This window comes from Entelurus aequoreus, linkage group LG22 (genome assembly GCF_033978785.1).
Source record: "Entelurus aequoreus isolate RoL-2023_Sb linkage group LG22, RoL_Eaeq_v1.1, whole genome shotgun sequence".
Classification (NCBI taxonomy): Eukaryota; Metazoa; Chordata; class Actinopteri; order Syngnathiformes; family Syngnathidae; genus Entelurus; species Entelurus aequoreus.
The window spans coordinates 45,965,323-45,990,982 of record NC_084752.1 but is presented as its reverse complement, the minus strand read 5'-3'; the positions used below and the strand labels follow the sequence as shown (position 1 = coordinate 45,990,982).

General features: G+C 37.4%; 1 protein-coding gene and 1 non-coding gene across 3 annotated transcripts in view; both read left to right on the top strand.

The window, feature by feature from the left end:
- Window positions 1-25,660, top strand: part of LOC133639840 (serine/threonine-protein kinase/endoribonuclease IRE1-like) — a 344,495-nt gene that overhangs the window by 10,457 nt on the left and 308,378 nt on the right. Inside the window, exons 3-16 of one of the 2 annotated variants that reach the window (XM_062033485.1) lie at window positions 1,408-1,441; window positions 1,529-1,601; window positions 3,788-3,860; window positions 7,693-7,815; window positions 7,886-7,987; window positions 8,100-8,159; window positions 13,665-13,881; window positions 16,893-16,971; window positions 17,101-17,251; window positions 17,335-17,468; window positions 20,333-20,515; window positions 21,090-21,219; window positions 25,394-25,483; window positions 25,563-25,653. In XM_062033485.1, coding sequence (XP_061889469.1) covers window positions 1,408-1,441; window positions 1,529-1,601; window positions 3,788-3,860; window positions 7,693-7,815; window positions 7,886-7,987; window positions 8,100-8,159; window positions 13,665-13,881; window positions 16,893-16,971; window positions 17,101-17,251; window positions 17,335-17,468; window positions 20,333-20,515; window positions 21,090-21,219; window positions 25,394-25,483; window positions 25,563-25,653 — 1,540 coding nt within the window. The remainder of the gene's footprint in view (window positions 1-1,407; window positions 1,442-1,528; window positions 1,602-3,787; window positions 3,861-7,692; window positions 7,816-7,885; window positions 7,988-8,099; window positions 8,160-13,664; window positions 13,882-16,892; window positions 16,972-17,100; window positions 17,252-17,334; window positions 17,469-20,332; window positions 20,516-21,089; window positions 21,220-25,393; window positions 25,484-25,562; window positions 25,654-25,660) is intronic. The other variant, XM_062033487.1, reaches the window with a different exon arrangement.
- On the top strand, window positions 20,564-20,636 carry trnar-ccu (transfer RNA arginine (anticodon CCU)). The gene has a single exon. It is a non-coding gene; the product is annotated as a tRNA-Arg (tRNA).

Below are 25,660 nucleotides of genomic sequence, written 5' to 3'. Positions count from 1 at the left end.
AAATTAATCGTTAGTTGCAGCCCTAATATATATATATATATATATATATATATATATATATATATATATATATATATATATATATATATATATATATATATATATATATATATATATATATTATAATAATTTATATATTACTGTCATGTCCAGCTATATAGTTGATATAGGTGCCCATATCTGCTGTACACGTTTACTTTACAAAAGAGAAGTGTTGGATACTTGCATTGTTGCCCTATTTGGATTTGACTTTATTACATGTTTAGATAGAATTTGACTAAACATAAACAGTTTTCTTTTAAGTAATATAAAAATTCATCAGAGCTGTTTATCTATTTCAGTGTTTTCATCAACCACTAGTGTGCCGTGAGATACAGTCTGGTGTGCCGTGGGAGATTATCTAATTTCACCTATTTGGGTTAAAAATATTTTTTGCAAACCAGTAATTATAATCCCCCAAAAATGTGCCGTTGTTGAGTGTCTGTACTGTCTGGAGATCGGCAGATTTACCACGTTATACTCTTCCATATCAGTAGGTGGCAGCAGGTAGCTAATTGCTTTGTAGATGTCGGGAACAGCGGAAGGCAGGGTGCAGGTAAAAAGGTATCTAATGCTTAAACCAAAAATAAGCAAGAGGTGAGTGTCCCTAAGAAAAGGCATTGAAGTTAAGGGAAGGCTATGCAGAATGAAACTAAAACTGAACTGGTTACAAAGTAAACAAAAACAGAATGCTGGACGACAGCAAAGACTTACTGTGGAGCAAAGACGGCGTCCACAAAGTACGCCCGGACATGACAATCAACAATGTCCCCACAAAGAAGGATAAAATCAACTGAAATAGTCTTGATTGCTAAAACAAAGCAGGTGTGGGGAAGACATGAAACTGCTACAGGAAAATACCAAAAAAAAGAGAAAAAGCCACCAAAATAGGAGAGCAAGACAAGAAGTAAAACACTACACACAGGAAAAGAGCAAAAAAGTCCAAATAAGTCAGGGTGTGATGTGACAGGTGACAGTACACCTACTTTGAGACAAGAGCTATATTGATCCATGCTTGGTTATGCTTTAAAGTCATATCCAACAATTGCGACAACGACTTTTTACTGTTTTTAATGATTCCTGCTGGTGGTGTGCCTCCGCATTTTGTCAACGCAAAAAGTGTGCCTTGGCTCAAAAAAGGTTGAAAAACACTGCTCTATTTTATAGAGGAATGCAGTTAATCATAGAACTGGCACCCAATGTTAGTAAAAAAAAGTATTGATTTTGAATCAAGAATCGTTTTTGAATTGAGAATCGATTCTCAATTGAATCATTACCCCCAATAATTGAATCGAATCATTAATTTATTAATTTTTTTTTCTTTTTTCCCCCGAATCATTAATTGAAAAGTTGTGCTTGTTTTTCCAGACCCCATTATTCAAGTGCCTCTCTACCTAACTGAGTGCGTCTCTCACACACACACATTTGCAACATTTCTTATCAATCCTCCCCTCTAATAAGTATGTTATTGCCTTCTCTGTGGTTCTAGACCAGGTTTTCTCCCAGACCCCAACGATGGCAGCTTATACATTCTCGGTGGGAAGCACAAAGAAGGTCTAATGGTAAGCATCAAGGTTTATTGATTGATTGATTGAAACTTTTATTAGTAGATTGCACAGTACAGTACATATTCCGTACAATTGACCACTAAATGGTAACACCCCAATAAGTTTTTCAACTTGTTTAAGTCGGGGTCCACTTAAATCGATTCATGATACAGATATATACTATCATCATAATACAGTCATCACACAAGATAATAATCAGAGTATATACATTGAAGTATTTACATTATTTACAATCCAGGGTGTGGGATGTGGTGGTGGTGGTGGTGGGGGCTGGGTTAGGTTTGGTTGGTATCAACACTTCAGTCATCAACAATTGCATCATCAGATAAATGGACATTGGAACAGTGTAGGACTGACTTGGTAGGATATGTACAGCAAGTAGTGGACATAGAGAGAGAGATCAGAAAGCATAAGAATAAGTATCTACATTTGATTATTTACATTTGATTATTTACTATCCGGGGAGGTAGGATGTGGAGGGGAGGGTGTTAGTTTAGGGTTGAAGTTGTCTGGAGGTGTTCTTTTATTGCGGTTTTGAAGGAGGATAGAGATGCCCTTTCTTTTACACCTGTTGGGAGTGCATTCCATATTGATGTGGCATAGAAAGAGAATGAGTTAAGACTAGGGATGTCCGATAATGGCTTTTTGCCGATATCCGATATTCTGATATTGTCCAACTCTTTAATTACCGATATCAACCGATACCGATATCAACCGATATATGCAGTCGTGGAATTAACACATTATTATGCCTAATTTGGACAACCAGGTGTGGTGAAGATAAGGTACTTTTAAAAAAAAAAATTATAAAATAAGATAAATAAATTAAAAACATTTTCTTGAATAAAAAAGAAAGTAAAACAATATAAAAACAGTTACATAGAAACTAGTAATTAATGAAAATGAGTAAAATTAACTGTTAAAGGTTAGTACTATTAGTGGACCAGCAGCATGCACAATCATGTGTGCTTACGGACTGTATCCCTTGCAGACTGTATTGATATATATTGATATATAATGTAGGAAGCAGAATATTGATAACAGAAAGAAATGGGGGAGGGAGGTTTTTTGGGTTGGTGCACTAATTGTAAGTGTATCTTGTGTTTTTTATGTTGATTTAATTAAAAAAAACAAAAAACAAAAAAAACGATACAGATAATAAAAAAAAAACGATACCGATAATATTACATTTTAACGCATTTATCGACATCCCTAGTTAAGACCTTTGTTAGTTCGGAATCTGGGTTTAACGTGGTTAGTGGAGCTCCCCCTGGTGTTGTGGTTATTGCGGTCATTTACGTTAAGGAAGTAGTTTGACGTGTACTTCGGTATCAGGGAGGTGTAGCGGATTTTATAGACCAGGCTCAGTGCAAGTTGTTTGACTCTGTCCTCCACCCTGAGCCAGCCCACTTTGGAGAAGTGGGTAGGAGTGAGGTGGGATCTGGGGTGGAGGTCTAGAAGTAATCTGACGAGCTTGATCTGGGATGTTTGGAGTCTAGATTTGAGGGTTTTGGAGGTGCTAGGGTACCAGGAGGTGCATGCGTAATCGAAAAAGGGTTGAATGGGAGTTCCCGTTAGAATCTTCATGGTGCTAATATACACTACCGTTCAAAAGTTTGGGGTCACATTGAAATGTCCTTATTTTTGAAGGAAAAGCACTGTACTTTTCAATGAAGATAACTTTAAACTAGTCTTAACTTGAAAGAAATACACTCTATACATTGCTAATGTGCTAAATGACTATTCTAGCTGCAAATGTCTGCTTTTTGGTGCAATATCTACATAGGTGTATAGAGGCCCATTTCCAGCAACTATCACTCCAGTGTTCTAATGGTACAATGTGTTTGCTCATTGGCTCAGAAGGCTAATTGATGATTAGAAAACCCTTGTGCAATCATGTTCACACATCTGAAAACACTTTAGCTCGTTACAGAAGCTACAAAACTGACCTTCCTTTGAGCAGATTGAGTTTCTGGAGCATCACATTTGTGGGCTCAATTAAACGCTCAAAATGGCCAGAAAAAGAGAACTTTCATCTGAAACTCCACAGTCCATTCTTGTTCTTAGAAATGAAGGCTATTCCACTAAATTGTTTGGGTGACCCCAAACTTTTGAACGGTTGTGTATTTAATATCTCCTTGTGTTCAGTTTGTAACTTCCTGATTGTGAATCTTTTCCAGAAACTTCCATTCACCATCCCAGAGCTCGTTCAGTCAGCTCCGTGCAGGAGTTCTGATGGTGTCCTCTATACAGGTAGAATGCACGTAACCAACACATATTTCGCTCATCCGACCAATCCAAACCACACTTTTCTCCATTCATGCAGCCGTCTACCTATTCACAACCACCCACCACCAGCTGTGCACCCAACATACCCATCATATCAGATTCCAGCAGAACCATCGACAATTGAATTGTCTTCATCAGTGCAATGGCCCACACAATAGGGCTGCACGATTATGAGAAAAAACACCATTGTGATTTTTCTTTGATTTATATATTTTATATATATATATATATAAATGCAAAAAAAATGCGAAAATAACAAGTGAAGGAAGACATGTTACTTTTAGACTGTCAATCAACATATTATTGTCTCAAGGCGCCACACATTAGAGCAGGGGTCACCAACCTTTTTGAAAGCAAGAGCTACTTCTTGGGTACTGATTAATGCGAAGGGCTACCAGTTTGATACACACTTAAATAAATTGCCAGAAATAGCCAATTTGCTCAATTTACCTTTAACTCTATGTTATTATTAATAATTAATGATATTTACACTTAATTGAACGGTTTAAAAGAGGAGAAAACACGAAAAAAATGACAATTAAATTTTGAAACATAGTTTATCTTCAATCTCGACTCTTTAAAATTCAACCGAAAAAAAGAAGAGAAAAACTAGCTAATTCGAATCTTTTGGAAAAAATTAAAAAAAGAATTTATGGAACATCATTAGTCATTTTTCCTGATTAAGATTAATTTTAGAATTTTGATGACATGTTTTAAATAGGTTAAAATCCAATCTGCACTTTGTTAGAATATATAACAAATTGGACCAAGCTATATTTCTAACAAAGACTAATCATTATTTCTTCTAGATTTTCCAGAACAAAAATTTTAAAAGAAATTCAAAAGACTTTGAAATAAGATTTAAATTTGATTCTACAGATTTTCTAGATTTGCCAGAATAATTTTTTTGAATTTTAATCATAATAAGTTTGAAGAAATATTTCACAAATATTCTTCGTCGAAAAAACAGAAGCTAAAATGAAGAATTAAATTAAAATGTATTTATTATTCTTTACAATAAAAAAAAAAAATTACTTGAACATTGATTTAAATTGTCAGGAAAGAAGAGGAAGGAATTTAAAAGGTAAAAAGGTATATGTGTTTAAAAATCCTAAAATAATTTTTAAGGTTGTATTTTTTCTCTAAAATTGTCTTTCTGAAAGTTATAAGAAGCTAAGTAAAAAAATTCATGAATTCATTTAAACAAGTGAAGACCAAGTCTTTAAATATTTTCTTGGATTTTCAAATTCTATTTGAGTTTTGTCTCTCTTAGAATTAAAAATGTTGAGCAAAGCGAGACCAGCTTGCTGGTAAATAAATAAAATTTAAAAAATAGAGGCAGCTCACTGGTAAGTGCTGCTATTTGAGCTATTTTTAGAACAGGCCAGCGGGCTACTCATTTGGTCCTTACGGGCTACCTGGTGCCCGCGGGCACCGCCTTGGTGACCCCTGCATTAGAGCGATATGCAATAATTTGCTTTGGAATATATTTGGCTTGATGCAAACAGACTCGGAGCTTTTGTCTACATCAGAGTTCTCCACACTTTTTCAGCAGGCGTGCTACTTTTTAAACGACCAAGTCGAGGTAATCTATCTCATCTCTACATATATATATATATATATATATATACATACAGTCGCCATCCAAAGTGTACATACACTTGTAAAGAACATCATGTCATGGCTGTCTTGAGTTTCCAATCATTTCTACAACTCTTATTTTTTGGTGATGTAGTGATTGGAGCACATACTTGTTGCTCACAAAAAACCTTCATGAAGTTTGCTTCTTTTATGAATTTATTATGGGTCTACTGGAAATGTGAGGGTCAAAAGTATACATACAGCAATGTTAATATTTGCTTACATGTCCCTTGGCAAGTTGACCTGCAATAAGGCGCTTTTGGTAGCCATCCACAAGCTTCTGCTTGACCACTTGACCACAAAATTGCTGCAGTTCAGCTAAATGTGTTGCTTTTCTGACATGGACTTGTTTCTTCAGCATTGTCCACACTTTTAAGTCAAGACTTTGGTAAGGCCATTCTAAAACCTTCCTTCTAGCCTGATTTAGCCATTCCTTTACCACTTTTTGGGGTCATTGTCCTGTTGGAACACCCAACTGTGCCCAAGACCCAACCTCCGGGCTGATGATTTTAGCTTGTCCTGAAGAATTTGGAGCTAATCCTCCTTTTTTATTGTCCCATTGGCAGCAAAACAGGCCCAATACAGAGGACAAATGTCACCACACCTAGTGTGTGTGTGTGTGACAATCATTGGTACTTTAAAGGCCTACTGAAATGAATTTTTCTTTATTTAAACGGGAATAGCAGATCCATTCTATGTGTCATACTCGATCATTTCGCGATATTGCCATATTTTTGCTGAAAGGATTTAGTAGAGAAAATCGACGATAAAGCTCGTAACTTTTGCTCGCTGATAAAAAAACAAACCTTGCCCCTACCGGAAGTAGCGTGACGTCACAAGCGGTAGTGCTGCTCACATTTCCCCGTTGTTTACAATGGAGCGAGAGATATTCGGAGTGAGAAAGCGACGATTACACCATTAATTTGAGTGAGGATGAAAGATTTGTGGATGAGGAACGTTAGAGTGACGGACTAGAATGCAGTTCAAGAGATATCTTTTTTCGCTCTGACCGTAACTTAGGTACAAGCTGGCTCATTGGAATCCACACTCTCTCCTTTTTCTATTGTGGATCACGGATTTGTATTTTAAACCACCTCGGATACTATATCCTCTTGAAAATGAGAGTCGAGAAGGCGAAATGGACATTCACAGTGACTTTTATCTCCACGACAATACATCGACGAAGCTCTTTAGCATGAGCTAACGTGATAGCATCTGTCTCAAATGCAGATAGAAATAAAATAAATAAATCCCTGACTGGAAGGATAGACAGCAGATCAACAATACTACTATCAGGAGACACCGAACCAAACACTGGACATGTAAATACACGGTTAATGCTGTGCCGCCTGTCGAAGCCTGGCAATGCTGTTGCTAACGACGCTAACTTAGCAACGGGACCTCGTCAGAGCTATGATAAAAACATTAGCGCTCCACCTACGCCAGCCAGCCCTCATCTGCTCATCAACACCCGTGCTCACCTGCGTTCCAGCGATCGACGATGCGGTCGGCGGCCCGGAGACGTAGGAAGTCAAGGTGAGGTCGCCGGCGCTAGCGTCTGCTATCCAACAAAGTCCTCCTTGTTGTGTTGCTGCAGCCAGCCGCTAATACACCGATCCCACCTACAACGTTCTTCTTTGCAGTCTCCATTGTTCATTAAACAAATTGCAAAAGATTCACCAACACAGATGTCCAGAATACTGTGGAATTTTGTCGAAGAAAACAGAGCTCTGTGTATTGTGTCCAGTAGGGTCCAAACACTTCCGTGGACCTCGCGACGTCACGCGCATACGTCATCCTCCAAAGGCGTTTTGAACCGGAAGTTCCCCGGGAAATGTAAAATGTCACTTTATAAGTTAACCCGGCCGTATTGGCATGTGTTGCAATGTTAAGATGTCATCATTGATATATAAACTATCAGACTGCGTGGTCGCTAGTAGTGGCTTTCAGTAGGCCTTTAACTTTAGTGATGTCCGGAGGCTGATGCAGGCCCCGCCCACAAGTTGGAGCGAAAAGTGGGCGTTCCAAAATATGCAAGCACTCGTTAAAAAAAATTTTTTTTGGGGATCATTTTACCCAGAGTCCAGAATGGTGAAATAAAAGCCAATGTTGTCAGCATTAGAAGGGCCTGTAACACAATCCTGTGTGTTTACAGGGAAAAAGCAAGATGTGTGGTTTGTGGTGGATCCTGAGACTGGTGAGAAGCAAACCAGCCTAACCACATCTTCGTCCGATTCCATATGTCCCAACACTCCCCTTCTCTACATTGGACGTACAGGTATGACACACATCATCACGGCAACACAGGCACGCACGCGTCCTCCATTAGCTTGTCTTCTCTTCTGTAGAGTATGTAGTTACAATGTTCGACACCAAGACACAGGAGCTGCGATGGAACGCCACATACAATGACTACTCGGCTCCGCCCTATGATGAGAAACAAGACTATAGTAAGTAACTCAAGTGTCAAACGTCTTTTGTCTTGTCTGATTACGAGAGGATCGCATTACTGAGAAACACATGTTCAGATCATGTTATGATTCTTTGATATTTCCACCCCAGAGATGGCTCACCTTTTGTCCAGTGGGGATGGCCTTGTGGTTACAGTCGACAGAGAGTCAGGTAAGGACAGCGTTTCAAATGACCGCGTGATACGATAAGGCCGTTAGTAACGCCGTTACTTTTACTAGTAACAAGTAATTTAGTTAAATACTTTTATGTCCGTTACTACGCCGTCCACGAGACGTTTGGTGTGTTGGAAGCACAGCAAGTTCAATGCAGGAAATTAGAGATGTCCGATAATGGCTATTTTGCCAATGTCCGATATTCCGATATTGTCCAACTCCTTACAAAAATTCCAAAAAAACGGATTCGCTTCAGCAGCACAATTTTGGTGCTGTAGTTGTAGGAGATGTCTCAAAACGTCATCAGGAGTCCCGACAAAACCTAAAAATGGCAGAAAATGCTTTTTTTGGGAAAACTTTTTTTCACAAAAATTTTTTCAAAAAACAGACTTGCTTCAGCAGCACAATTCTAGTGCTGTAGTTGTAGGAGATGTCTCAAAACGTCATCAGGAGTCCCGACAAATCCCGTAAATGTAAGAAAATGGAAGAAAATGCATATTTTAAGAAAACATTTTTTTGCAAAAAAGTCGTAAGGGGGCACCCTTACAAAAAATTCAAAAAAACGGATTCGCTTCAGCAGCACAATTTTGGTGCTGTAGTTGTAGGAGATGTCTCAAAACGTCATCAGGAGTCCCGAAAAAACCTAAAAATGGCAGAAAATGCTTTTTTTGGGAAAACTTTTTTTCACAAAAAAAAATTCAAAAAACAGACTTGCTTCAGCAGCACAATTCTGGTGCTGTAGTTGTAGGAGATGTCTCAAAACGTCATCAGGAGTCCCGACAAAACCCGTAAATGTAAGAAAATGGAAGAAAATGCATATTTTACGAAAAAATTTTTTTGCAAAAAAGTCGTAAGGGGGGAGGGACCCTTACAAAAAATTCAAAAAAACGGATTCGCTTCAGCAGCACAATTTTGGTGCTGTAGTTGTAGGAGATGTCTCAAAACGTCATCAGGAGTCCCGACAAAACCTAAAAATGGCAGAAAATGCTTTTTTTGGGAAAACTTTTTTTCACAAAAAAAAATTCAAAAAACAGACTCGCTTCAGCAGCACAATTCTGGTGCTGTAGTTGTATGAGATGTCTCAAAAGGTCATCAGGAGTCCCGACAAAACCCGTAAATGTAAGAAAATGGAAGAAAATGCATATTTTACGAAAAAAAATTTTTGCAAAAAAGTCGTAAAAAAAAACGGATTCGCTTCAGCAGCACAATTTTGGTGCTGTAGTTGTAGGAGATGTCTGAAAACGTCATCAGGAGTCCCGACAAAACCCGTAAATGTAAGAAAATGCATATTTTACGAAAAAAAAAATTTGCAAAAAAGTCGTAAGGGGGGAGGGACCCTTACAAAAAATTGAAAAAAACGGATTCGCTTCAGCAGCACAATTTTGGTGCTGTAGTTGTAGGAGATGTCTCAAAACGTCATCAGGAGTCCCGACAAAACCTAAAAATGGCATAAAATGCTTTTTTTGGGAAAACTTTTTTTCACCAAAAAAAATTCAAAAAACAGACTTGCTTCAACAGCACAATTCTGGTGCTGTAGTTGTAGGAGATGTCTCAAAACGTCATCAGGAGTCCCGACTAAACCCTTAAATGTAAGAAAATGGAAGAAAATGCATATTTTAAGAAAACATTTTTTTAGTAGTGGACTTGAAGTGGGTGTGGCATGGATGATTGTTTGGCGCCCAATAAAAGACTTGATGGAGGATTCTTCACCCTTACCAAAAATTCAAAAAAAGGGATTCGCTTCAGCAGCACAATTTTGGTGCTGTAGTTGTAGGAGATGTCTCAAAACGTCATCAGGAGTCCCGACAAAACCTAAAAATGGCAGAAAATGCTTTTTTTGGGAAAACTTTTTTTCACAAAAAAAAATTCAAAAAACAGACTTGCTTCAGCAGCACAATTCTGGTGCTGTAGTTGTAGGAGATGTCTCAAAACGTCATCAGGAGTCCCGACAAAACCCGTAAATGTAAGAAAATGGAAGAAAATGCATATTTTACGGAAAAAAAATTTTGCAAAAAAGTTGTAAGGGGGGACCTAATTACCGATTCCGATATCAAGCGATACCGATATATACAGTGGTGGAATGAACACGTTATTATGCCTAATTTTGTTGTGATGCCCCGCTGGATGCATTAAACCAGTGGTCCCCAACCTTTTTGTAGTTGGGGACCGGTCAACACTTGAAAATTTGTCCCATAAAGAAATACAATCATGTTTGCTTACGGACTGTATCCCTGCAGACTGTATTGATCTATATTGACATACACAATATGTAAATATTATGTTTTTTATGTTGATTTAATAAAAATATTATTATTATTTATTTATTTTTTTTTACTTGCGCGGCCCGGTACCAATGGGCCGCGGCCCGTGGTTGGGGACCACTGCATTAAACAATGTAACTTTACCATGAATTGATTAACGTGGACCCCGACTTAAACAAGTTGAAAAACTTATTGGGGTGTTATCATTTAGTGGTCAATTGTACGGAATATGTACTGTACTGTGCAATCTACTAATACACAAGTTTCAATCAATCAATCAATCAAAAACAAGGTTTTCCAAAATAAGAGAACAACTTCAACTCAAGTTATGGAAAGAAGTGCCAACATGGCACTGCCATATTTATTATTGAAGTCACAAAGTGCATTATTTTTTTTAACATGCCTCAAAACAGCAGCTTGGAATTTGGGACATGCTCTCCCTGAGATAATCCTGATACCCACTACAACTATGGGAAATACTATACTTTGGACTTTCACAAAGTGCATTATTTTTTATTTTTTTTAAACATGCCTCAAAACAACAGCTACAAAAACAATGAAGGCACACAGCTTCAGTCCAGAGTATACTAGAGCAGTGGTCCCCAACCACCGGTACCAATCGGTCCGCGGACCGGTACCGGGCCGCACAAGAAATTAAAAAAAAAAAAAAAAAAAAAATTGTTTTTAATTTTTTTTATGAAATCAACTTAAAAAACACAATATATACGTTATATATCAATATAGATCAATACAGTCTGTAGGGATACGTAAGCACACATGATTGTATTAATTTATGTAAAAAAAAAAAAAAAATTTTTTTTTTTTTTTTTTTTTTATAAATACACCCCCCCACCCATCCCCACCCCCCCGGTCCGTGGGACAAATTTTCAAGCGCTGACCAGTCCGCAGCTACAAAAAGGTTGGGGACCTCTGTACTAGAGCATACTTGCCAACCTTGACACCTCCCAATTCGGGAGATGGGGGCGTGGGGTTGAGGTGGGCGGGGTTGGGGGTGCAGGGTTTGGTGGTAGCGGAGGTGTAAATTGTAGCGCCCCGGAAGAGTTAGTGCTGCAAGGGGTTCCTAGGTATTTGTTCTGTTGTGTTTATGTTGTGTTACGGTGCGGATGTTCCCCCGAAATGTGTTTGTCATTCTTGTTTGGTGTGGGTTCACAGTGTGGCGTATATTTGTAACAGAGCTTTTGGCATTGCTGCCCCTATGGCATGGAATGAATTGCAGACGAAACTGAAACTTACAGAACTACTTCCATTTGGAGCCTTCCGTTCTGTCCTGAGGAACAAACAGCGAGAGACGTTTGCACAGTGCCTGTGTTTTTAAAGATGTAAATCTCTGTTGTTTTACACTTCTCTTATGTATTTTAAAATGGATGTCTTAATGTATTTATTTTGAAACTGCTCTGTGACATGTGCTGTTGACCTCTTGGCCAGGTCACCCTTGTGAAAGAGATCTTGATCTCAATGGGTTTTCTTATCTGGTTAAATAAAGGTTCTAACAGTGTTAAAGTTGTTTATACCTCCACCCTCAGTGTCACCTGTATGGCTGTTGATCAAGTATGCCTTGCATTCACTTATGTGTGTGTAAAAGCCGCATATATTATGTGACTGGGCCGGCACGCTGTTTGTATGGAGGAAAAGCGGACGTGACGACAGGTTGTAGAGGACGCTGAAGGCAGTGCCTTTAAGGCACGCCCCCAATAATCGGGAGAAATTCGGGAGAATGATTGCCCCGGGAGATTTTCGGGAGGGGCGCTGAAATTCGGGGAGTCTCGGGAAAATCGGGAGGGTTGGAAAGTATGCCCTACGTCCGTGTTTTACCGGATATGTACCGCTCCGTACAGCGGCGTTTTAAAAAGTCATTAATTCTACTTTTTGAAACCGATACCGATAATTTCCGATATTACATTTTAAAGCATTTATCGGCCGATATTATCGGACATCTCTACAGGAAATATATTTTTACTAGTGAAACAACCACACTAAAATCCACATGATATCAAATAGAAGGAGGCAACAACACAACATGCGAGTACACGCACAAATACACACTACTACTTCGAGGTAATAATGTACAACAAACCAGTGATTGACGGGACAAGCTTGCCATCCTATAATACCCCGTCTGTGGACAAGGAGACCGCAGCCATCGAAGCACATTCATACTAGCGCTCAAACAATCCAAAAGAGCAGCCATAACTACCCGCAAACACAGTTGAACTAATGCTGCTCTGTCTGGGCGATGACGTAGGCAACAGACACCGCCTCTTAAAGGGACATACAAACACTCTGGTCTCATGAAACATCTCAACTGCATATGCTAGACCAGGGGTGGCCACACCTTTTGTGCAGGCGAGCTACTTTTCAATGTACCAAGTGGAGGTGATCTACCTCTTTCATATATATCATTTATATTGATGTATTTATGAAAGAGAGGTGAACAAGTGAAAGGTGTTTCATGATAATACAAGCATGTTTAACATTCCTTTCTTTCATGAAGACAAGAATATAAGTTGGTATGATTGTGATGACTTCCATTTTACAATGGAGGAGAAAAAAGTCCTCCTTTCTGTCCAATACCACATGAAAGTTTGTCCAGCTTCCATACTCCTTTTTATGCACTTTACAAGAAATACATTGGCGGCAAACTCCCTAGCTTGCTAGCTCGTGTGCGCTAGCTTTCTGAGACTCTTATTTTGTTAGCGCAGGCAGGATGAAGCAGGGCTTTTATTGTGAAGACAGGAACTGTGCAGTCTGTCTTTAGAGTTTTGACGACATGTACGGCGAGAGTTGAAATAAAAAGTGTTTCTGGCCTTCCTGTCGGTCATTTTTTCTTAATAATGATCTGGCAGCAGCCAGCGTCATCTCACAAGACCCTCGGGTGCCGTGAATGTCAATCAAGTGACCAAAGTGATGATCGCTCATTTTTAGGTGTATTTTTTTAATGCCCTGCTGGCGATGGATTGACACACCATCCACCGCTAGCTCGCCATCTACGTAATGGCCACCCCTGTGCTAGACATTTGAAGTTTTTTTAATTACTTACCGTAGTAATTCAAAGTATTTATTAAAGAGTAATTCTGTTAGGAATTCAATTACATTTCTGGCAAAGTAACCATAATTAATTATCTTAAAAAAAAGTGATTTTCCAAACACGAGGTGTGCCGCACTTAAAAATACATTCTTCACTTCCGTCTCATTCTGTTGATAACATGAAAAGTGTCCTCCAGGCGACGTTCTGTGGAGTCAGGACTACGGCTCCCCTGTCGTGGGGGTCTATCTTTACCTGGGCGACTCGCTGAGACACGCCCCCCACCTGTCACTTGCCACGGAAACGCTGCGCTTCCTCACCTTCTCTTCGGCCGGCGACCAGACGGACGCCCACTCCACTCTTAAGTGGAGCTATCAGTTTGTGAAAGAGCAAGCCAGCGCACACACACAACTTGTGTAAGTAAGATACGCACACGTGCAGTATAAATAGGGATGTCCGATAATGGCTTTTTGCCGATATCCGATATTCCGATATTGTCCAACTCTTTAATTACCGATACCGATACTGATATATACAGTTGTGGAATTAACACATTATTATGCCTAATTTGGACAACCAGGTATGGTGAAGATAAGGTCCTTTTTTTTTTTAAATTAATAAAATAAAATAAGATAAATACATTAAAAACATTTTCTTGAATAAAAAAGAAAGTAAAACAATATAAAAACAGTTACATAGAAACTAGTAATTAATGAAAATGAGTAAAATGAACTGTTAAAGGTTAGTACTATTAGTGGAGCAGCAGCACGCACAATCATGTGTGCTTACGGACTGTATCCCTTGCAGACTGTATTGATATATATTGATATATAATGTAGGAACCAGAATATTAATAACAGAAAGAAACAACCCTTTTGTGTGAATGAGTGTAAATGGGGGAGGGAGGTTTTTTGGGTTGGTGCACTAATTGTAAGTGTATCTTGTGTTTTTTATGTTGATTTAATAAAAAATAAAAAAAACGATACAGATAATAAAAAAACCGATACCGATAATTTCCGATATTACATTTTAAAGCATTTATCGGCCGATAATATCGGCCGGCCGATATTATCGGACATCTCTAAGTATAAACAATAAGAAACTTGTCATATAAAATAACAATTTGTCACACACACACTTCTTGCTAATGGCAGTGTTGTTGTGTTTAAACAGAATCATTTTGTGGAATTTCCATTCATTCATGGCAATAAATGGGGAATTTACTGTCATTTTTTAATTGCTTCATCTTGGTAAGAACCAAAATAAATGCAAATTCTGTGGAACTTCTATCCTGCACAGAAAATTCTACACATTTTAAAAGATGAACCAATAAATCAACATTTTTATGTAATAATGATAACCGCGGTAAAACACCTGACAATTAGTAGTACGGTTTTAAATTTAAATGATTTAGATTTTGATAACTGCACTTTGATAAACTCACCGACTGACTGGCGCCCGCCGGCTAGCTTAAATGCTAATATGAAAACAAGAGACATTAAGGTCTTTCCCCATTAAGAAACGACATTCAATCAATCAATCAATCAATCAATGTTTATTTATTCCCCAATCTAAACTTATTTAAACACATTGCTGTCTGAGCAACAAGGATATTCAATAGTGTACGTTTAACCTACAAGCTGTGCTTTTTTAGAACAGAGTGATACAAGACAGAGGTGTTTTTTCAGTGCATTCAAGGACTGCTGAACAAAGTAGGACGCCACAATGCCCCTCAGAAATAAATAATAGTAATAATAACTGATTTTATTTGACACACTTTTCATTTAAATCCTTCTTAAAGTGCTACGGTACAAGCCAACATTTAAACAATAAAAGCTCAGAGAAAATACTAGGAATAAAACACTAGAAACACAAAACATGCAAAACAGTGGGGTTTCTACTTATTTCAGTTATTTAAAAAAAACTTATTCAATAAATTTCAGTGTGCATAACAACTTTCTGAGCACATTCAACAATATTAATAATATTGACAACCGTGATCATTTTTGCCGCGATAACCGTGAAGTTAAATATTTTTATGTCTTTACATCCCTAATCACAACAAAGTACTAGTAGAGAAACCAAAGAAACGACGGACCGTATTTTTCGGAGTATAAGTCGCACCGGCCGAAAATGCATAATAAAGAAGGAAAAAAACATATATAAGTCGCACTGGAGTATAAGTCACATTTTTGGGGGAAATGTATTTGATAAAAGCCAACAGCAAGAATAGACATTTGAAAGGCAATTTAAAATGTCTAAAGAATAGTGAACAACAGGCTGAATAAGTGTACGTTATATGAGGCATAAACAACCAACTGGTATGTTAACGTAACTTATTATGGTAAGAGTCATTCAAATAACTATAACATATAGAACATGCTATACGTTTACCAAACAATCTGTCACTCCTAATCGCTAAATCCCATGAAATCTTATACGTCTAGTCTCTTATGTGAATGAAATAAATAATACTATTTGATATTTTACGCTAATGTGTTCATCATTTCACACATAAGTCGCTCCTGAGTATAAGTCGCACTCCCGGCCAAACTATGAAAAAAAACTGCGACTTATAGTCCAAAAAATACGGTACTAGAAATTAGGGATTTCACCATGGTTGCTACTTATTATTTTAATGCTAGTACGCCTAATCAATAATCACTAAAGTCAACAATAAAAGTAAGGCATTTTTGCGTTGACTTAACTGTGGACGGAGTCTCAGAATTGGCCATTATTATGAAATCCACATTTATAGCGGGGAAACTGACATAAATGTGACTGAAATGCTGTCACTGCGAGGAAAAGGAACATTTGTTCTGGAAAAGAACATGTCCTGGACCGCTCATTCATCCCCGAAACACGTCCTAAACTAGGGTTGTACTGTATACCGGTACTACCGTATTTTTCGGAGTATAAGTCGCACCGGCCGAAAATGCATAATAAAGAAGGAAAAAACATATATAAGTCGCACTGGAGTATAAGTGGCATTTTTTGGGGAAATGTATTTGCTAAAAGCCAACAGCAAGAATAGACATTTGAAAGGCAATTTAAAATGTCTAAATAGTGAACAACAGGCTGAATAAGTGTACGTTATATGAGGCATAAATAACCAACTGGTATGTTAACGTAACATATTATGGTAAGAGTCATTCAAATAACTATAACATATAGAACATGCTATACGTTTACCAAACAATCTGTCACTCCTAATCGCTAAATCCCATGAAATCTTATACGTCTAGTCTCTTACGTGAATGAGATCAATCATATTATTTGATATTTTACGCTAATGTGCTAATCATTTCACACATAAGTCGCTCCTGAGTATAAGTCGCACCCCCGGCCAAACTATGAAAAAAACTGCCACTTATAGTCCGAAAAATACGGTAAGTATTCTAAAGTTTCTTTTTCTTGTCTTTTTAAGGCCGACCCTCTATGTTGGAAAAGTGCACTCCCATCTTTATGCCTCCACTTCCCTTGTTCACCATGGATTCTCCTTAGTGGTGAGTTTAATCCTGTATTTTCCGTGACCATCCCAAGTTATGTTATGGCTGCGATGCTCCCACGGTTGCACAACACTACACATACTGGTATGAATCATTTCAATGGTGGGCTTTTATTTTCCATGGCAGCCTCGGGGACTGACTCTCGGCCGGATCGATGGCCCGGAGACGGTTGGTGTGACGGTCAGTGAGCGGGGGGAGTGTGAGATCACACCGTCCACTGATGTGCGCTATCCCCCTGGGAGCATATACAGCCAGAAAAACCACTGGTTGTTAATAGGTAGAACCACCAGCTCTAAAGGGACACCCTGAATATACTATTTTTCTTCTATTTGTCCCATTTCTTTGCTCATGCCTTCACAGGCCACCACGAGCTCCCACCAGTAGCCCACACCACCATGCTGAGGGATTTCCCAGCCAGTTTGCAGCACTCAGGCGAAGCCGTCATCCCTCCTCGGTCTCCTTCCTCCCACCAATCCAACTATGGCCAGCATCACGTGAGTCATCATTCACTGCTTTATTCAAGGCCCTTTCTCTCCGTAGCTGCATAGTTTCTTCTTGTTTACTGGTTTAAGGTTCAAAAAGTTTGGCATGTGCAGAAAAGAAACATATTTCTTCTGTAAAATATTTTTTTTTCTTTGTTGTTCACACTACTGCTGAGTACAGTGAAGAAAGAAGGTAAGAATGAAAAAACAAAAACAAATTAAGGTGTATATAGGGGTGATGGAAGGATGGGCAGCGCCTGAGAGCTGCGGCCTGCCACCATGACCCCTCACTCCCTCACCTCTGTTGCTAGATATCTCGAGATGTACGTTGTTATATGTATATTTTGTGGTCCCTTTTTATTTTGAAAAATAAAATAAATATATATATATACAGTATATATATAAGAAATTAATGAAAATATGTACAAAAAATGTGCAGACAAAGTGACATTGTACATACTGTGTAAAAGTGTAAATTACAAATATATATATATATATATATATATATATATATATATATATATATATATATATATATATATATATATATATATATATATATACTACCGTTCAAAAGTTTGGGGTCACTTTGAAATGTCCTTATTTTTGAAGGAAAAGCACTGTACTTTTCAATGAAGATATCTTTAAACTAGTCTTAACTTTAAAGAAATACACTCTATACATTGCTAATGTGGTAAATGACTATTCTAGCTGCAAATGTCTGCTTTTTGGTGCAATATCTACATAGGTGTATAGAGGCCCATTTCCAGCAACTATCACTCCAGGGTTCTAATGGTACAATGTGTTTGCTCATTGGCTCAGAAGGCTAATTGATGATTAGAAAACCCTTGTGCAATCATGTTCACACATCTGAAAACACTTTAGCTCGTTACAGAAGCTACAAAACTGACCTTCCTTTGAGCAGATTGAGTTTCTGGAGCATCACATTTGTGGGGTCAATTAAACGCTCAAAATGGCCAGAAAAAGAGAACTTTCATCTGAAACTATATATATATATATATATATATATATATATATATATATATATATATATATATATATATATATATATATATATATATATATATATATATATATATATTATATATATATATATATATATATATATATATATATATTATATATATATATATATATATATATATTATATATATATATATATATATTAGGGCTGTGAATCTTTGGGTGTCCCACGATTCGATTCAATATTGATTTTTGGGGTCACAATTCGATTAAAAATCAATTTTTTTTTTTCAATTCAACACGATTCTCGATTCAAAAACGATATTTTCCCGATTGAAAAGGATTGTCTATTCAAGGAATACATAGATTTCAGCAGGATCTACCCCAGTCTGCTGACATGCAAGCAGAGTAGTAGATTTTTGTAAAAAGCTTTTATAATTGTAAAGGACAATGTTTTATCAACTGATTGCAATAATGTACATTTGTTTGAACTATTAAATGAACCAAAAATATGACTTATTTTATCTTTGTGAAAATATTGGACACAGTGTATTGTCAAGCTTATGAGATGTGATCCAAGTGTAAGCCACTGTGACACTATTGTTCTTTTTTTTTTATAAATGTCTAATGATAATGTCAATGAGGGATTTTTAATCACTGCTATGTTGAAATTGTAACTAATATTGATACTGTTGTTGATAATATTCATTTTTGTTTCGCTACTTTTGGGTTGTTCTGTGTGGTGTTTGTGTCTCCTCTCAATTGTTCTGTTTATTGCACTTCTGAGTGTTGCTGGCTCGAGTTTGCTTTCTGGGATTGGATTGCATTGTTATGGTATTGCTGTGTGTTGTTTTGTTGGATTGATTAATTAAAAAAATAAAATTAAATAAATAAATTTAAAAAAAGAAATCGATTTGTTAAAAATGAGAATCGATTCTGAATCGCACAACGTGAGAATCGCGATTCGAATTCGAATCGATTTTTTCCCACACCCCTAATATATATATATATATATATATATATATATATATATATATATATATATATATATATATATTAGAGATGTCCGATAATATCGGTCTGCCGATATTATCGGCCGATAAATGCGTTAAAATGTAATATCGGAAATTATCGGTATCGGTTTTTTTATTATCAGTATTGTTTTTTTTTAAAAATTATTTTTTTTTTACATTTTTTTTATTAAATCCACATGAAAAACACAAGATACACTTACAATTAGTGCACCAACCCAAAAAACCTCCCTCCCCCATTTACACTCATTCACACAAAAGGGTTGTTTCTTTCTGTTATTAATATTCTGCTTCCTACATTATATATCAATATATATCAATACAGTCTGCAAGGGATACAGTCCGTAAGCACACATGATTGTGCGTGCTGCTGCTCCACTAATAATACTAACCTTTAACAGTTCATTTGACAAATTTTCATTAATTACTAGTTTCTATGTAACTGTTTTTATATTGTTTTACTTTCTTTTTTATTCAAGAAAATGTTTTTAATTTATTTATCTTATTTTATTTGATTCATTTTTTTAAAAAGTACCTTATCTTCACCATACCTGGTTGTCCAAATTAGGCATGATAATGTGTTAATTCCACGACTGTATATATCGGTTGATATCGGTATTGGTTGATATCGGTATCGGTAATTAAAGAGTTGGACAATATCGGCATATCAGATATTGGCAAAGAGCCATTATCGGACATCCCTAATATATATATATATATATATATATATATATATATATATATATATATATATATATATATATATATATATATATATATATATATATATATATATATATAGTGCATATTGTGTAAAAGTGTACAGCGATGATGAATAATAAACCTCCTCCTGTCCTTCAGTTCGGGCCAGTTGGCCGCAGCGATAGCAAAGCTGACAGAGGAGGTGAGGACAGGAGGACCTCGGCAACATCCAAGAAACCGGCCGCTGTGCTTCCCATCTACATGAGGCAGGACCGCCTGACTCTGGCTGTCATGACCCTGCTGCTAGGAGGATGGCTGGCTTTTGTTCTCACGTATCCTGTGGTGAGTGTGTTTGGGGGGGCCTTCAACCTGCCAGAGGGAATTATGCAGGCCCCAGTGGCCTAATGGATAAGGCACTGGCCTCCTAAGCCAGGGATTGTGGGTTCGAGTCCCATCTGGGGTGGACTTATTTTCCTGATAGTGTGTCTATCAATCCTAGCTGACATTTGTCACATACCGTACCACTGTGGGACCTCTCATTGTACGGATTTTTGAAAATATACGACTAGTTCATTCACTCATTGTGTGTCTCGCAGCGTTGTGTGACTGTGTGTGTGTTGTCAGGGCGGCTGCATACAAAGAGGACAGTTCAACTAATTGTTTTCATTTTGGCCTCCTTCACGCCCTTGTTGTGTTTGTTTGATATCCACTACTGCATAATGTGTACAAACTTTTACTAAAATAAGGACTTTTGTCGAGGCTGAAACCCATTATTCATGTTTACATTGTTTCTTACGGAGAACTGTGCTTCTATTTTTGAACCCTGGTCAAGAACCAGTTAGGTTTGTAAAGCCAGGTTCCACTGTGTTTATGATTGATATGCAAACAGTTGTTCTTTTTCTTCTGTGTCTTGCAGCGGGCAGCCAAGCAAATGAAGGCTAAGCAGCAGCAAGAGGAGCCGTTTGAATCTCGGGCTCAGTACACCCAGACTGTAACGCTCGTTTCCTCCAGCTCAACACTTTCCACTGGAACAAACCTCTCAAGTGGTAAGGAAGACATTCCCTGTTGGACAGTTCAGTTAAGAGAAAATGAGCTTGTTGGTCCCTAAAGGCTGGAGACAGACACACTGCACTGCAAAAAGTCAGTGTTCAAAAACAAGAACAAAAAAATACAAAAGTAAGGGGCATTTTACTTCAACTAAGCAAACTTATCTGCCAATAGAACAAGAAAATTTGGCTTGTCAAGACTTTCCAAAACAAGTAAAAATTAAAGCTGCAAGCAGCGTTTCGGGTCCGCTTTTTGGCAGGTGCTAGTCCTAGGTGTCCCAATACTTTTGTCCAGTGGTAGTCCTGAGTGAGACCTACATAGAGGTTTTTGTTTCGTGTCTCTACGATATTTGTACTGGGAGTTAGAGGAAGTTGTGTCTGAGTTCACATTGTCATTATAGGGTATTGTGTGTATTGAGGACAAAGAAGGAGTAATTGCATTTTCGTTGTCATTTTTGGCACCGTAGCAACTTTAGTGCTGCGGGTCTTTGAAGGCTCGTAAAATCAAAACGATAGCACGTATCAAAAATCCGTACAGACAGTTTAATCAGAAGGGTTCAATCTCTCTCCTGTAGCAGTTTGAAGCCAAAACGACAAACGCGCTCAGAGGAGATAACGTTTGATGTTTGGTGACCGGTTGTAACAAAAATTTTGTTTTGAAGGAGGAATAGCAAACTTCCTGTTGATTTTCGCTGAAGGATGTCAATCTATAAAATGTAGGTCTAGACGAGACCTACGTAGAGGTATTTGTTTCATGTCTCTAAGACCTTCATACCGGAAGTTACAAGCAGTTTTCTCTGAGTTTTCCTCGGAGGAGCAGTATTTTCTCTGTTTTTTTCAAAAATTATGTAGAGCACAATTTTGAGTTTTGGGGTTCGGTTTTTTTTTTAGATCGCAATTTCCACCAGTCCCGATGTGTGTACGAAGTTTGGTGAGTTTTGAAGTATTTTAAAGGGGTCAAATTACAGCTCAAAAATCAAAAATGAGTGTTTTTAGTCATTTTTCGTCTTGAAGGGGAACTTGCCAACTTCCTGTTGGTTTTCGCCCGAAGATGTGAAATTATGAATTGTAGGTCTAAGTGAGACCTACATACAGGGTTTTGTTTCATGTCTCTACGACCTTCCTAGTGGGAGTTAGAGGCAGTTTTCTTCCTAGGGGGGCGCTAGAGCGCAATTTTGATTTTTGGGGTTTGGTTTTTTGACTATGTGGGCTGGACTTCTTTTCGAATGTGTGTAAAAAATTTGGTGAGTTTTGAAGCATGTTAAGGGGGGCAAAGTAGTGCGCAACGGTGCGGAAGAATAATAATAAAACCTTACAAAAACAATAGGTTCCTTTGTAACCAGTACAAAGGACTCCCTGAGGGAGTCCTTTGTACTGGTTACAGAGCGGACCCTAATTAGCTAACCTCAATGAACCCCAAAATACCTTAAAATACCGTAATTTCCGGACTATAAGCCACTACTTTTCCCCCTCGTTCTGGCCCCTGCGGCTTATACAAGGGTGCGGCTTATTTACGGCCTGTTCTTCTCCGACACCGACAAAGAGGATTTCGGTGGTTTTAGTACGCAGGAGGAAGACGATGACACAATGATTAAAGACTGACTTTTCATATACCGGTAGGCTGGTTATTTTGATGACGTACAGGCGAGCACTTTGTATTACTTTGCACCGTTGTATTATTTGTACTCTGCACGAATGCTGTTCGCCATGTCAAAGATGTGAAAGTTTGATTGAATGATTGAAAGATTTATTGTTAATAAATGGGACGCTTTGCGTTCCAAACAGTCATCTCTGTCCCGACAATCCCCTCCGTGGTAGCAGGAACCCCTATATACTACGCTAATTACACATCAAAACCCTGCGGCTTATAGTCGGGTGCGGCTTATATATGGAGCAATCTGTATTTTCCCCTAAATTTAGCTGGTGCGGCTTATAGTCAGGTGCGGCTTATAGTCCGGAAATTACGGTAAGTATTTTCTCACGAATAACAAGTGCACTTTTCTTGATAGAAAAAACAAATATCAGACCTTTTTTCTCAATATTTTGAAAAATATTTTTGAATTAAGTAAGTAATTTAAATTTAGTGCCATTATCTTGACATAATGATATGCGCTCGGCATTACATTTCTGGCATTTTCCCATCCATAACATGACATCATCGCGCCAAATGCGTGCTCTTTCAGTCAATTAGTGCGCAAGGAATATAAATGTGTACATTATATATATATATACACTACCGTTCAAAAGTTTGGGGTCACCCAAACAATTTTGTGGAATAGCCTTCATTTCTAAGAACAAGAATAGACTGTGGAGTTTCACATGAAAGTTCTCTTTTTCTGGCCATTTTGAGCGTTTAATTGACCCCACAAATGTGACGCTCCAGAAACTCAATCTGCTCAAAGGAAGGTCAGTTTTGTAGCTTCTGTAACGAGCTAGAGTGTTTTCAGATGTGTGAACATGATTGCACAAGGGTTTTCTAATCATCAATTAGCCTTCTGAGCCAATGAGCAAACACATTGTACCATTAGAACACCGGAGTGATAGTTGCTGGAAATGGGCCTCTATACACCTATGTAGATATTGCACCAAAAACCAGACATTTGCAGCTAGAATAGTCATTTACCACATTAGCAATGTATAGAGTGTATTTCTTTCAAGTTAAGACTAGTTTAAAGTAGGGATGTCCGATAATGGCTTTTTGCCGATATCCGATATTCCGATATTGTCCAACTCTTTAATTACCGATACCGATATCAACCGATATATACAGTGGTGGAATTAACACATTATTATGCCTAATTTGGACAACCAGGTATGGTGAAGATAAGGTACTTTTTAAAAAAATTAGTAAAATAATATAAATAAATTAAAAACATTTTCTTGAATAAAAAAGAAAGTACAACAATATAAAAACAGTTACATAGAAACTAGTAATGAATGAAAATGAGTAAAATGAACTGTTAAAGGTTAGTACTATTAGTGGAGCAGCAGCACGCACAATCATGTGTGCTTACGGACTGTATCCCTTGCAGACTGTATTGATATATATTGATATATAATGTAGGAAGCAGAATATTAATAACAGAAAGAAATGGGGGGAGGGAGGTTTTTTGGGTTGGTGCACTAATTGTAAGTGTATGTTGTGTTTTTTATGTTGATTTAATTTTAAAAAAAACAACAAAAAAAACGATACCGATAATAAAAAAACCGATACCGATAATTTCCGATATTACATTTTAACGCATATATCGGCCAATAATATCGGCAGGCCGATATTATCGGACATCTCTAGTTTAAAGTTATCTTCATTGAAAAGTACAGTGCTTTTCCTTCAAAAATAAGGACATTTCAATGTGACCCAAACTTTTGAACGGTAGTATATATATATATATATATATATATATATATATATATATATATATATATATATATATATATATATATATATATATATATATATATATATATATATATATATATATATATATATATATATCCAGCCTGGTGCCCAACCACCAATTTTTTTTAATTGTAATTTTGAAGAATTTATCTGAATGTGCATGAACTATTTCTGTTCAAAATAGTTAGAAATGTCACATGTTAAATGTTTAAATATTAACTGTCAGCTTACTGTACTGTGCCAACTGTACTACTATATGAGTACGTATGTTCTATTGTTTCATTGGAAATAATTCGGCTGTCATCTGTTTTAATTATGAGACACAATTGTGTCAAAGTCATGATTTTTTATTTCATGCTTGAAATAAGAAATGATTACTTTGTGAGTGTTGATGACACAGCTTTGCAACAGTTGATATTCTAGTTTCAAGCATGTTTTACTCAATATAGCTCATCAAATCTCAGCAACAAGCTGTAATATCTTACTGACATCATTTAGGAGCAAAACCCTTAAAACAAGTAAAACACTCCAACATAAAATCTGCTTGGTGAGAAGAATGATCTTATCAGACAGAAAATAAGCAAATATCAGCCTTATTTGAGATATTCAATCTTACTTAGATTTGAGTTTTTGCAGTGTGGATAGGACAGGAAGAAGACAAAGGGGCATTTTCTGAAACATTAACGAGTCTTCCACTTGCGCTAAAAAGCCACATTTGAATGTGATACAATAATCCCCTAAGACAAACTGTAATATAGGCTGATATCTGTCCAGACTCCCAGCATGCACCAGCAGACACTCCATTGAGTCCCGTCCTTGGCAGCAGTAGCACCCCAAGTGGGGCAGAGCATCAAACCACAGAAGGTGATAACTGCTTGCTACTGTGCATGATTGTATTTCTCTTTTCCCCGCTTTAGAATCACTTATTAATCATTTCTCTCAGCAGAAAACAGCCAGCAAGTGCGTGTGGGTAAAATCTCTCTCTCTACTTCCGAAGTCCTCGGACACGGCAGCTCTGGAACGTTTGTCTTCAGGTACTAA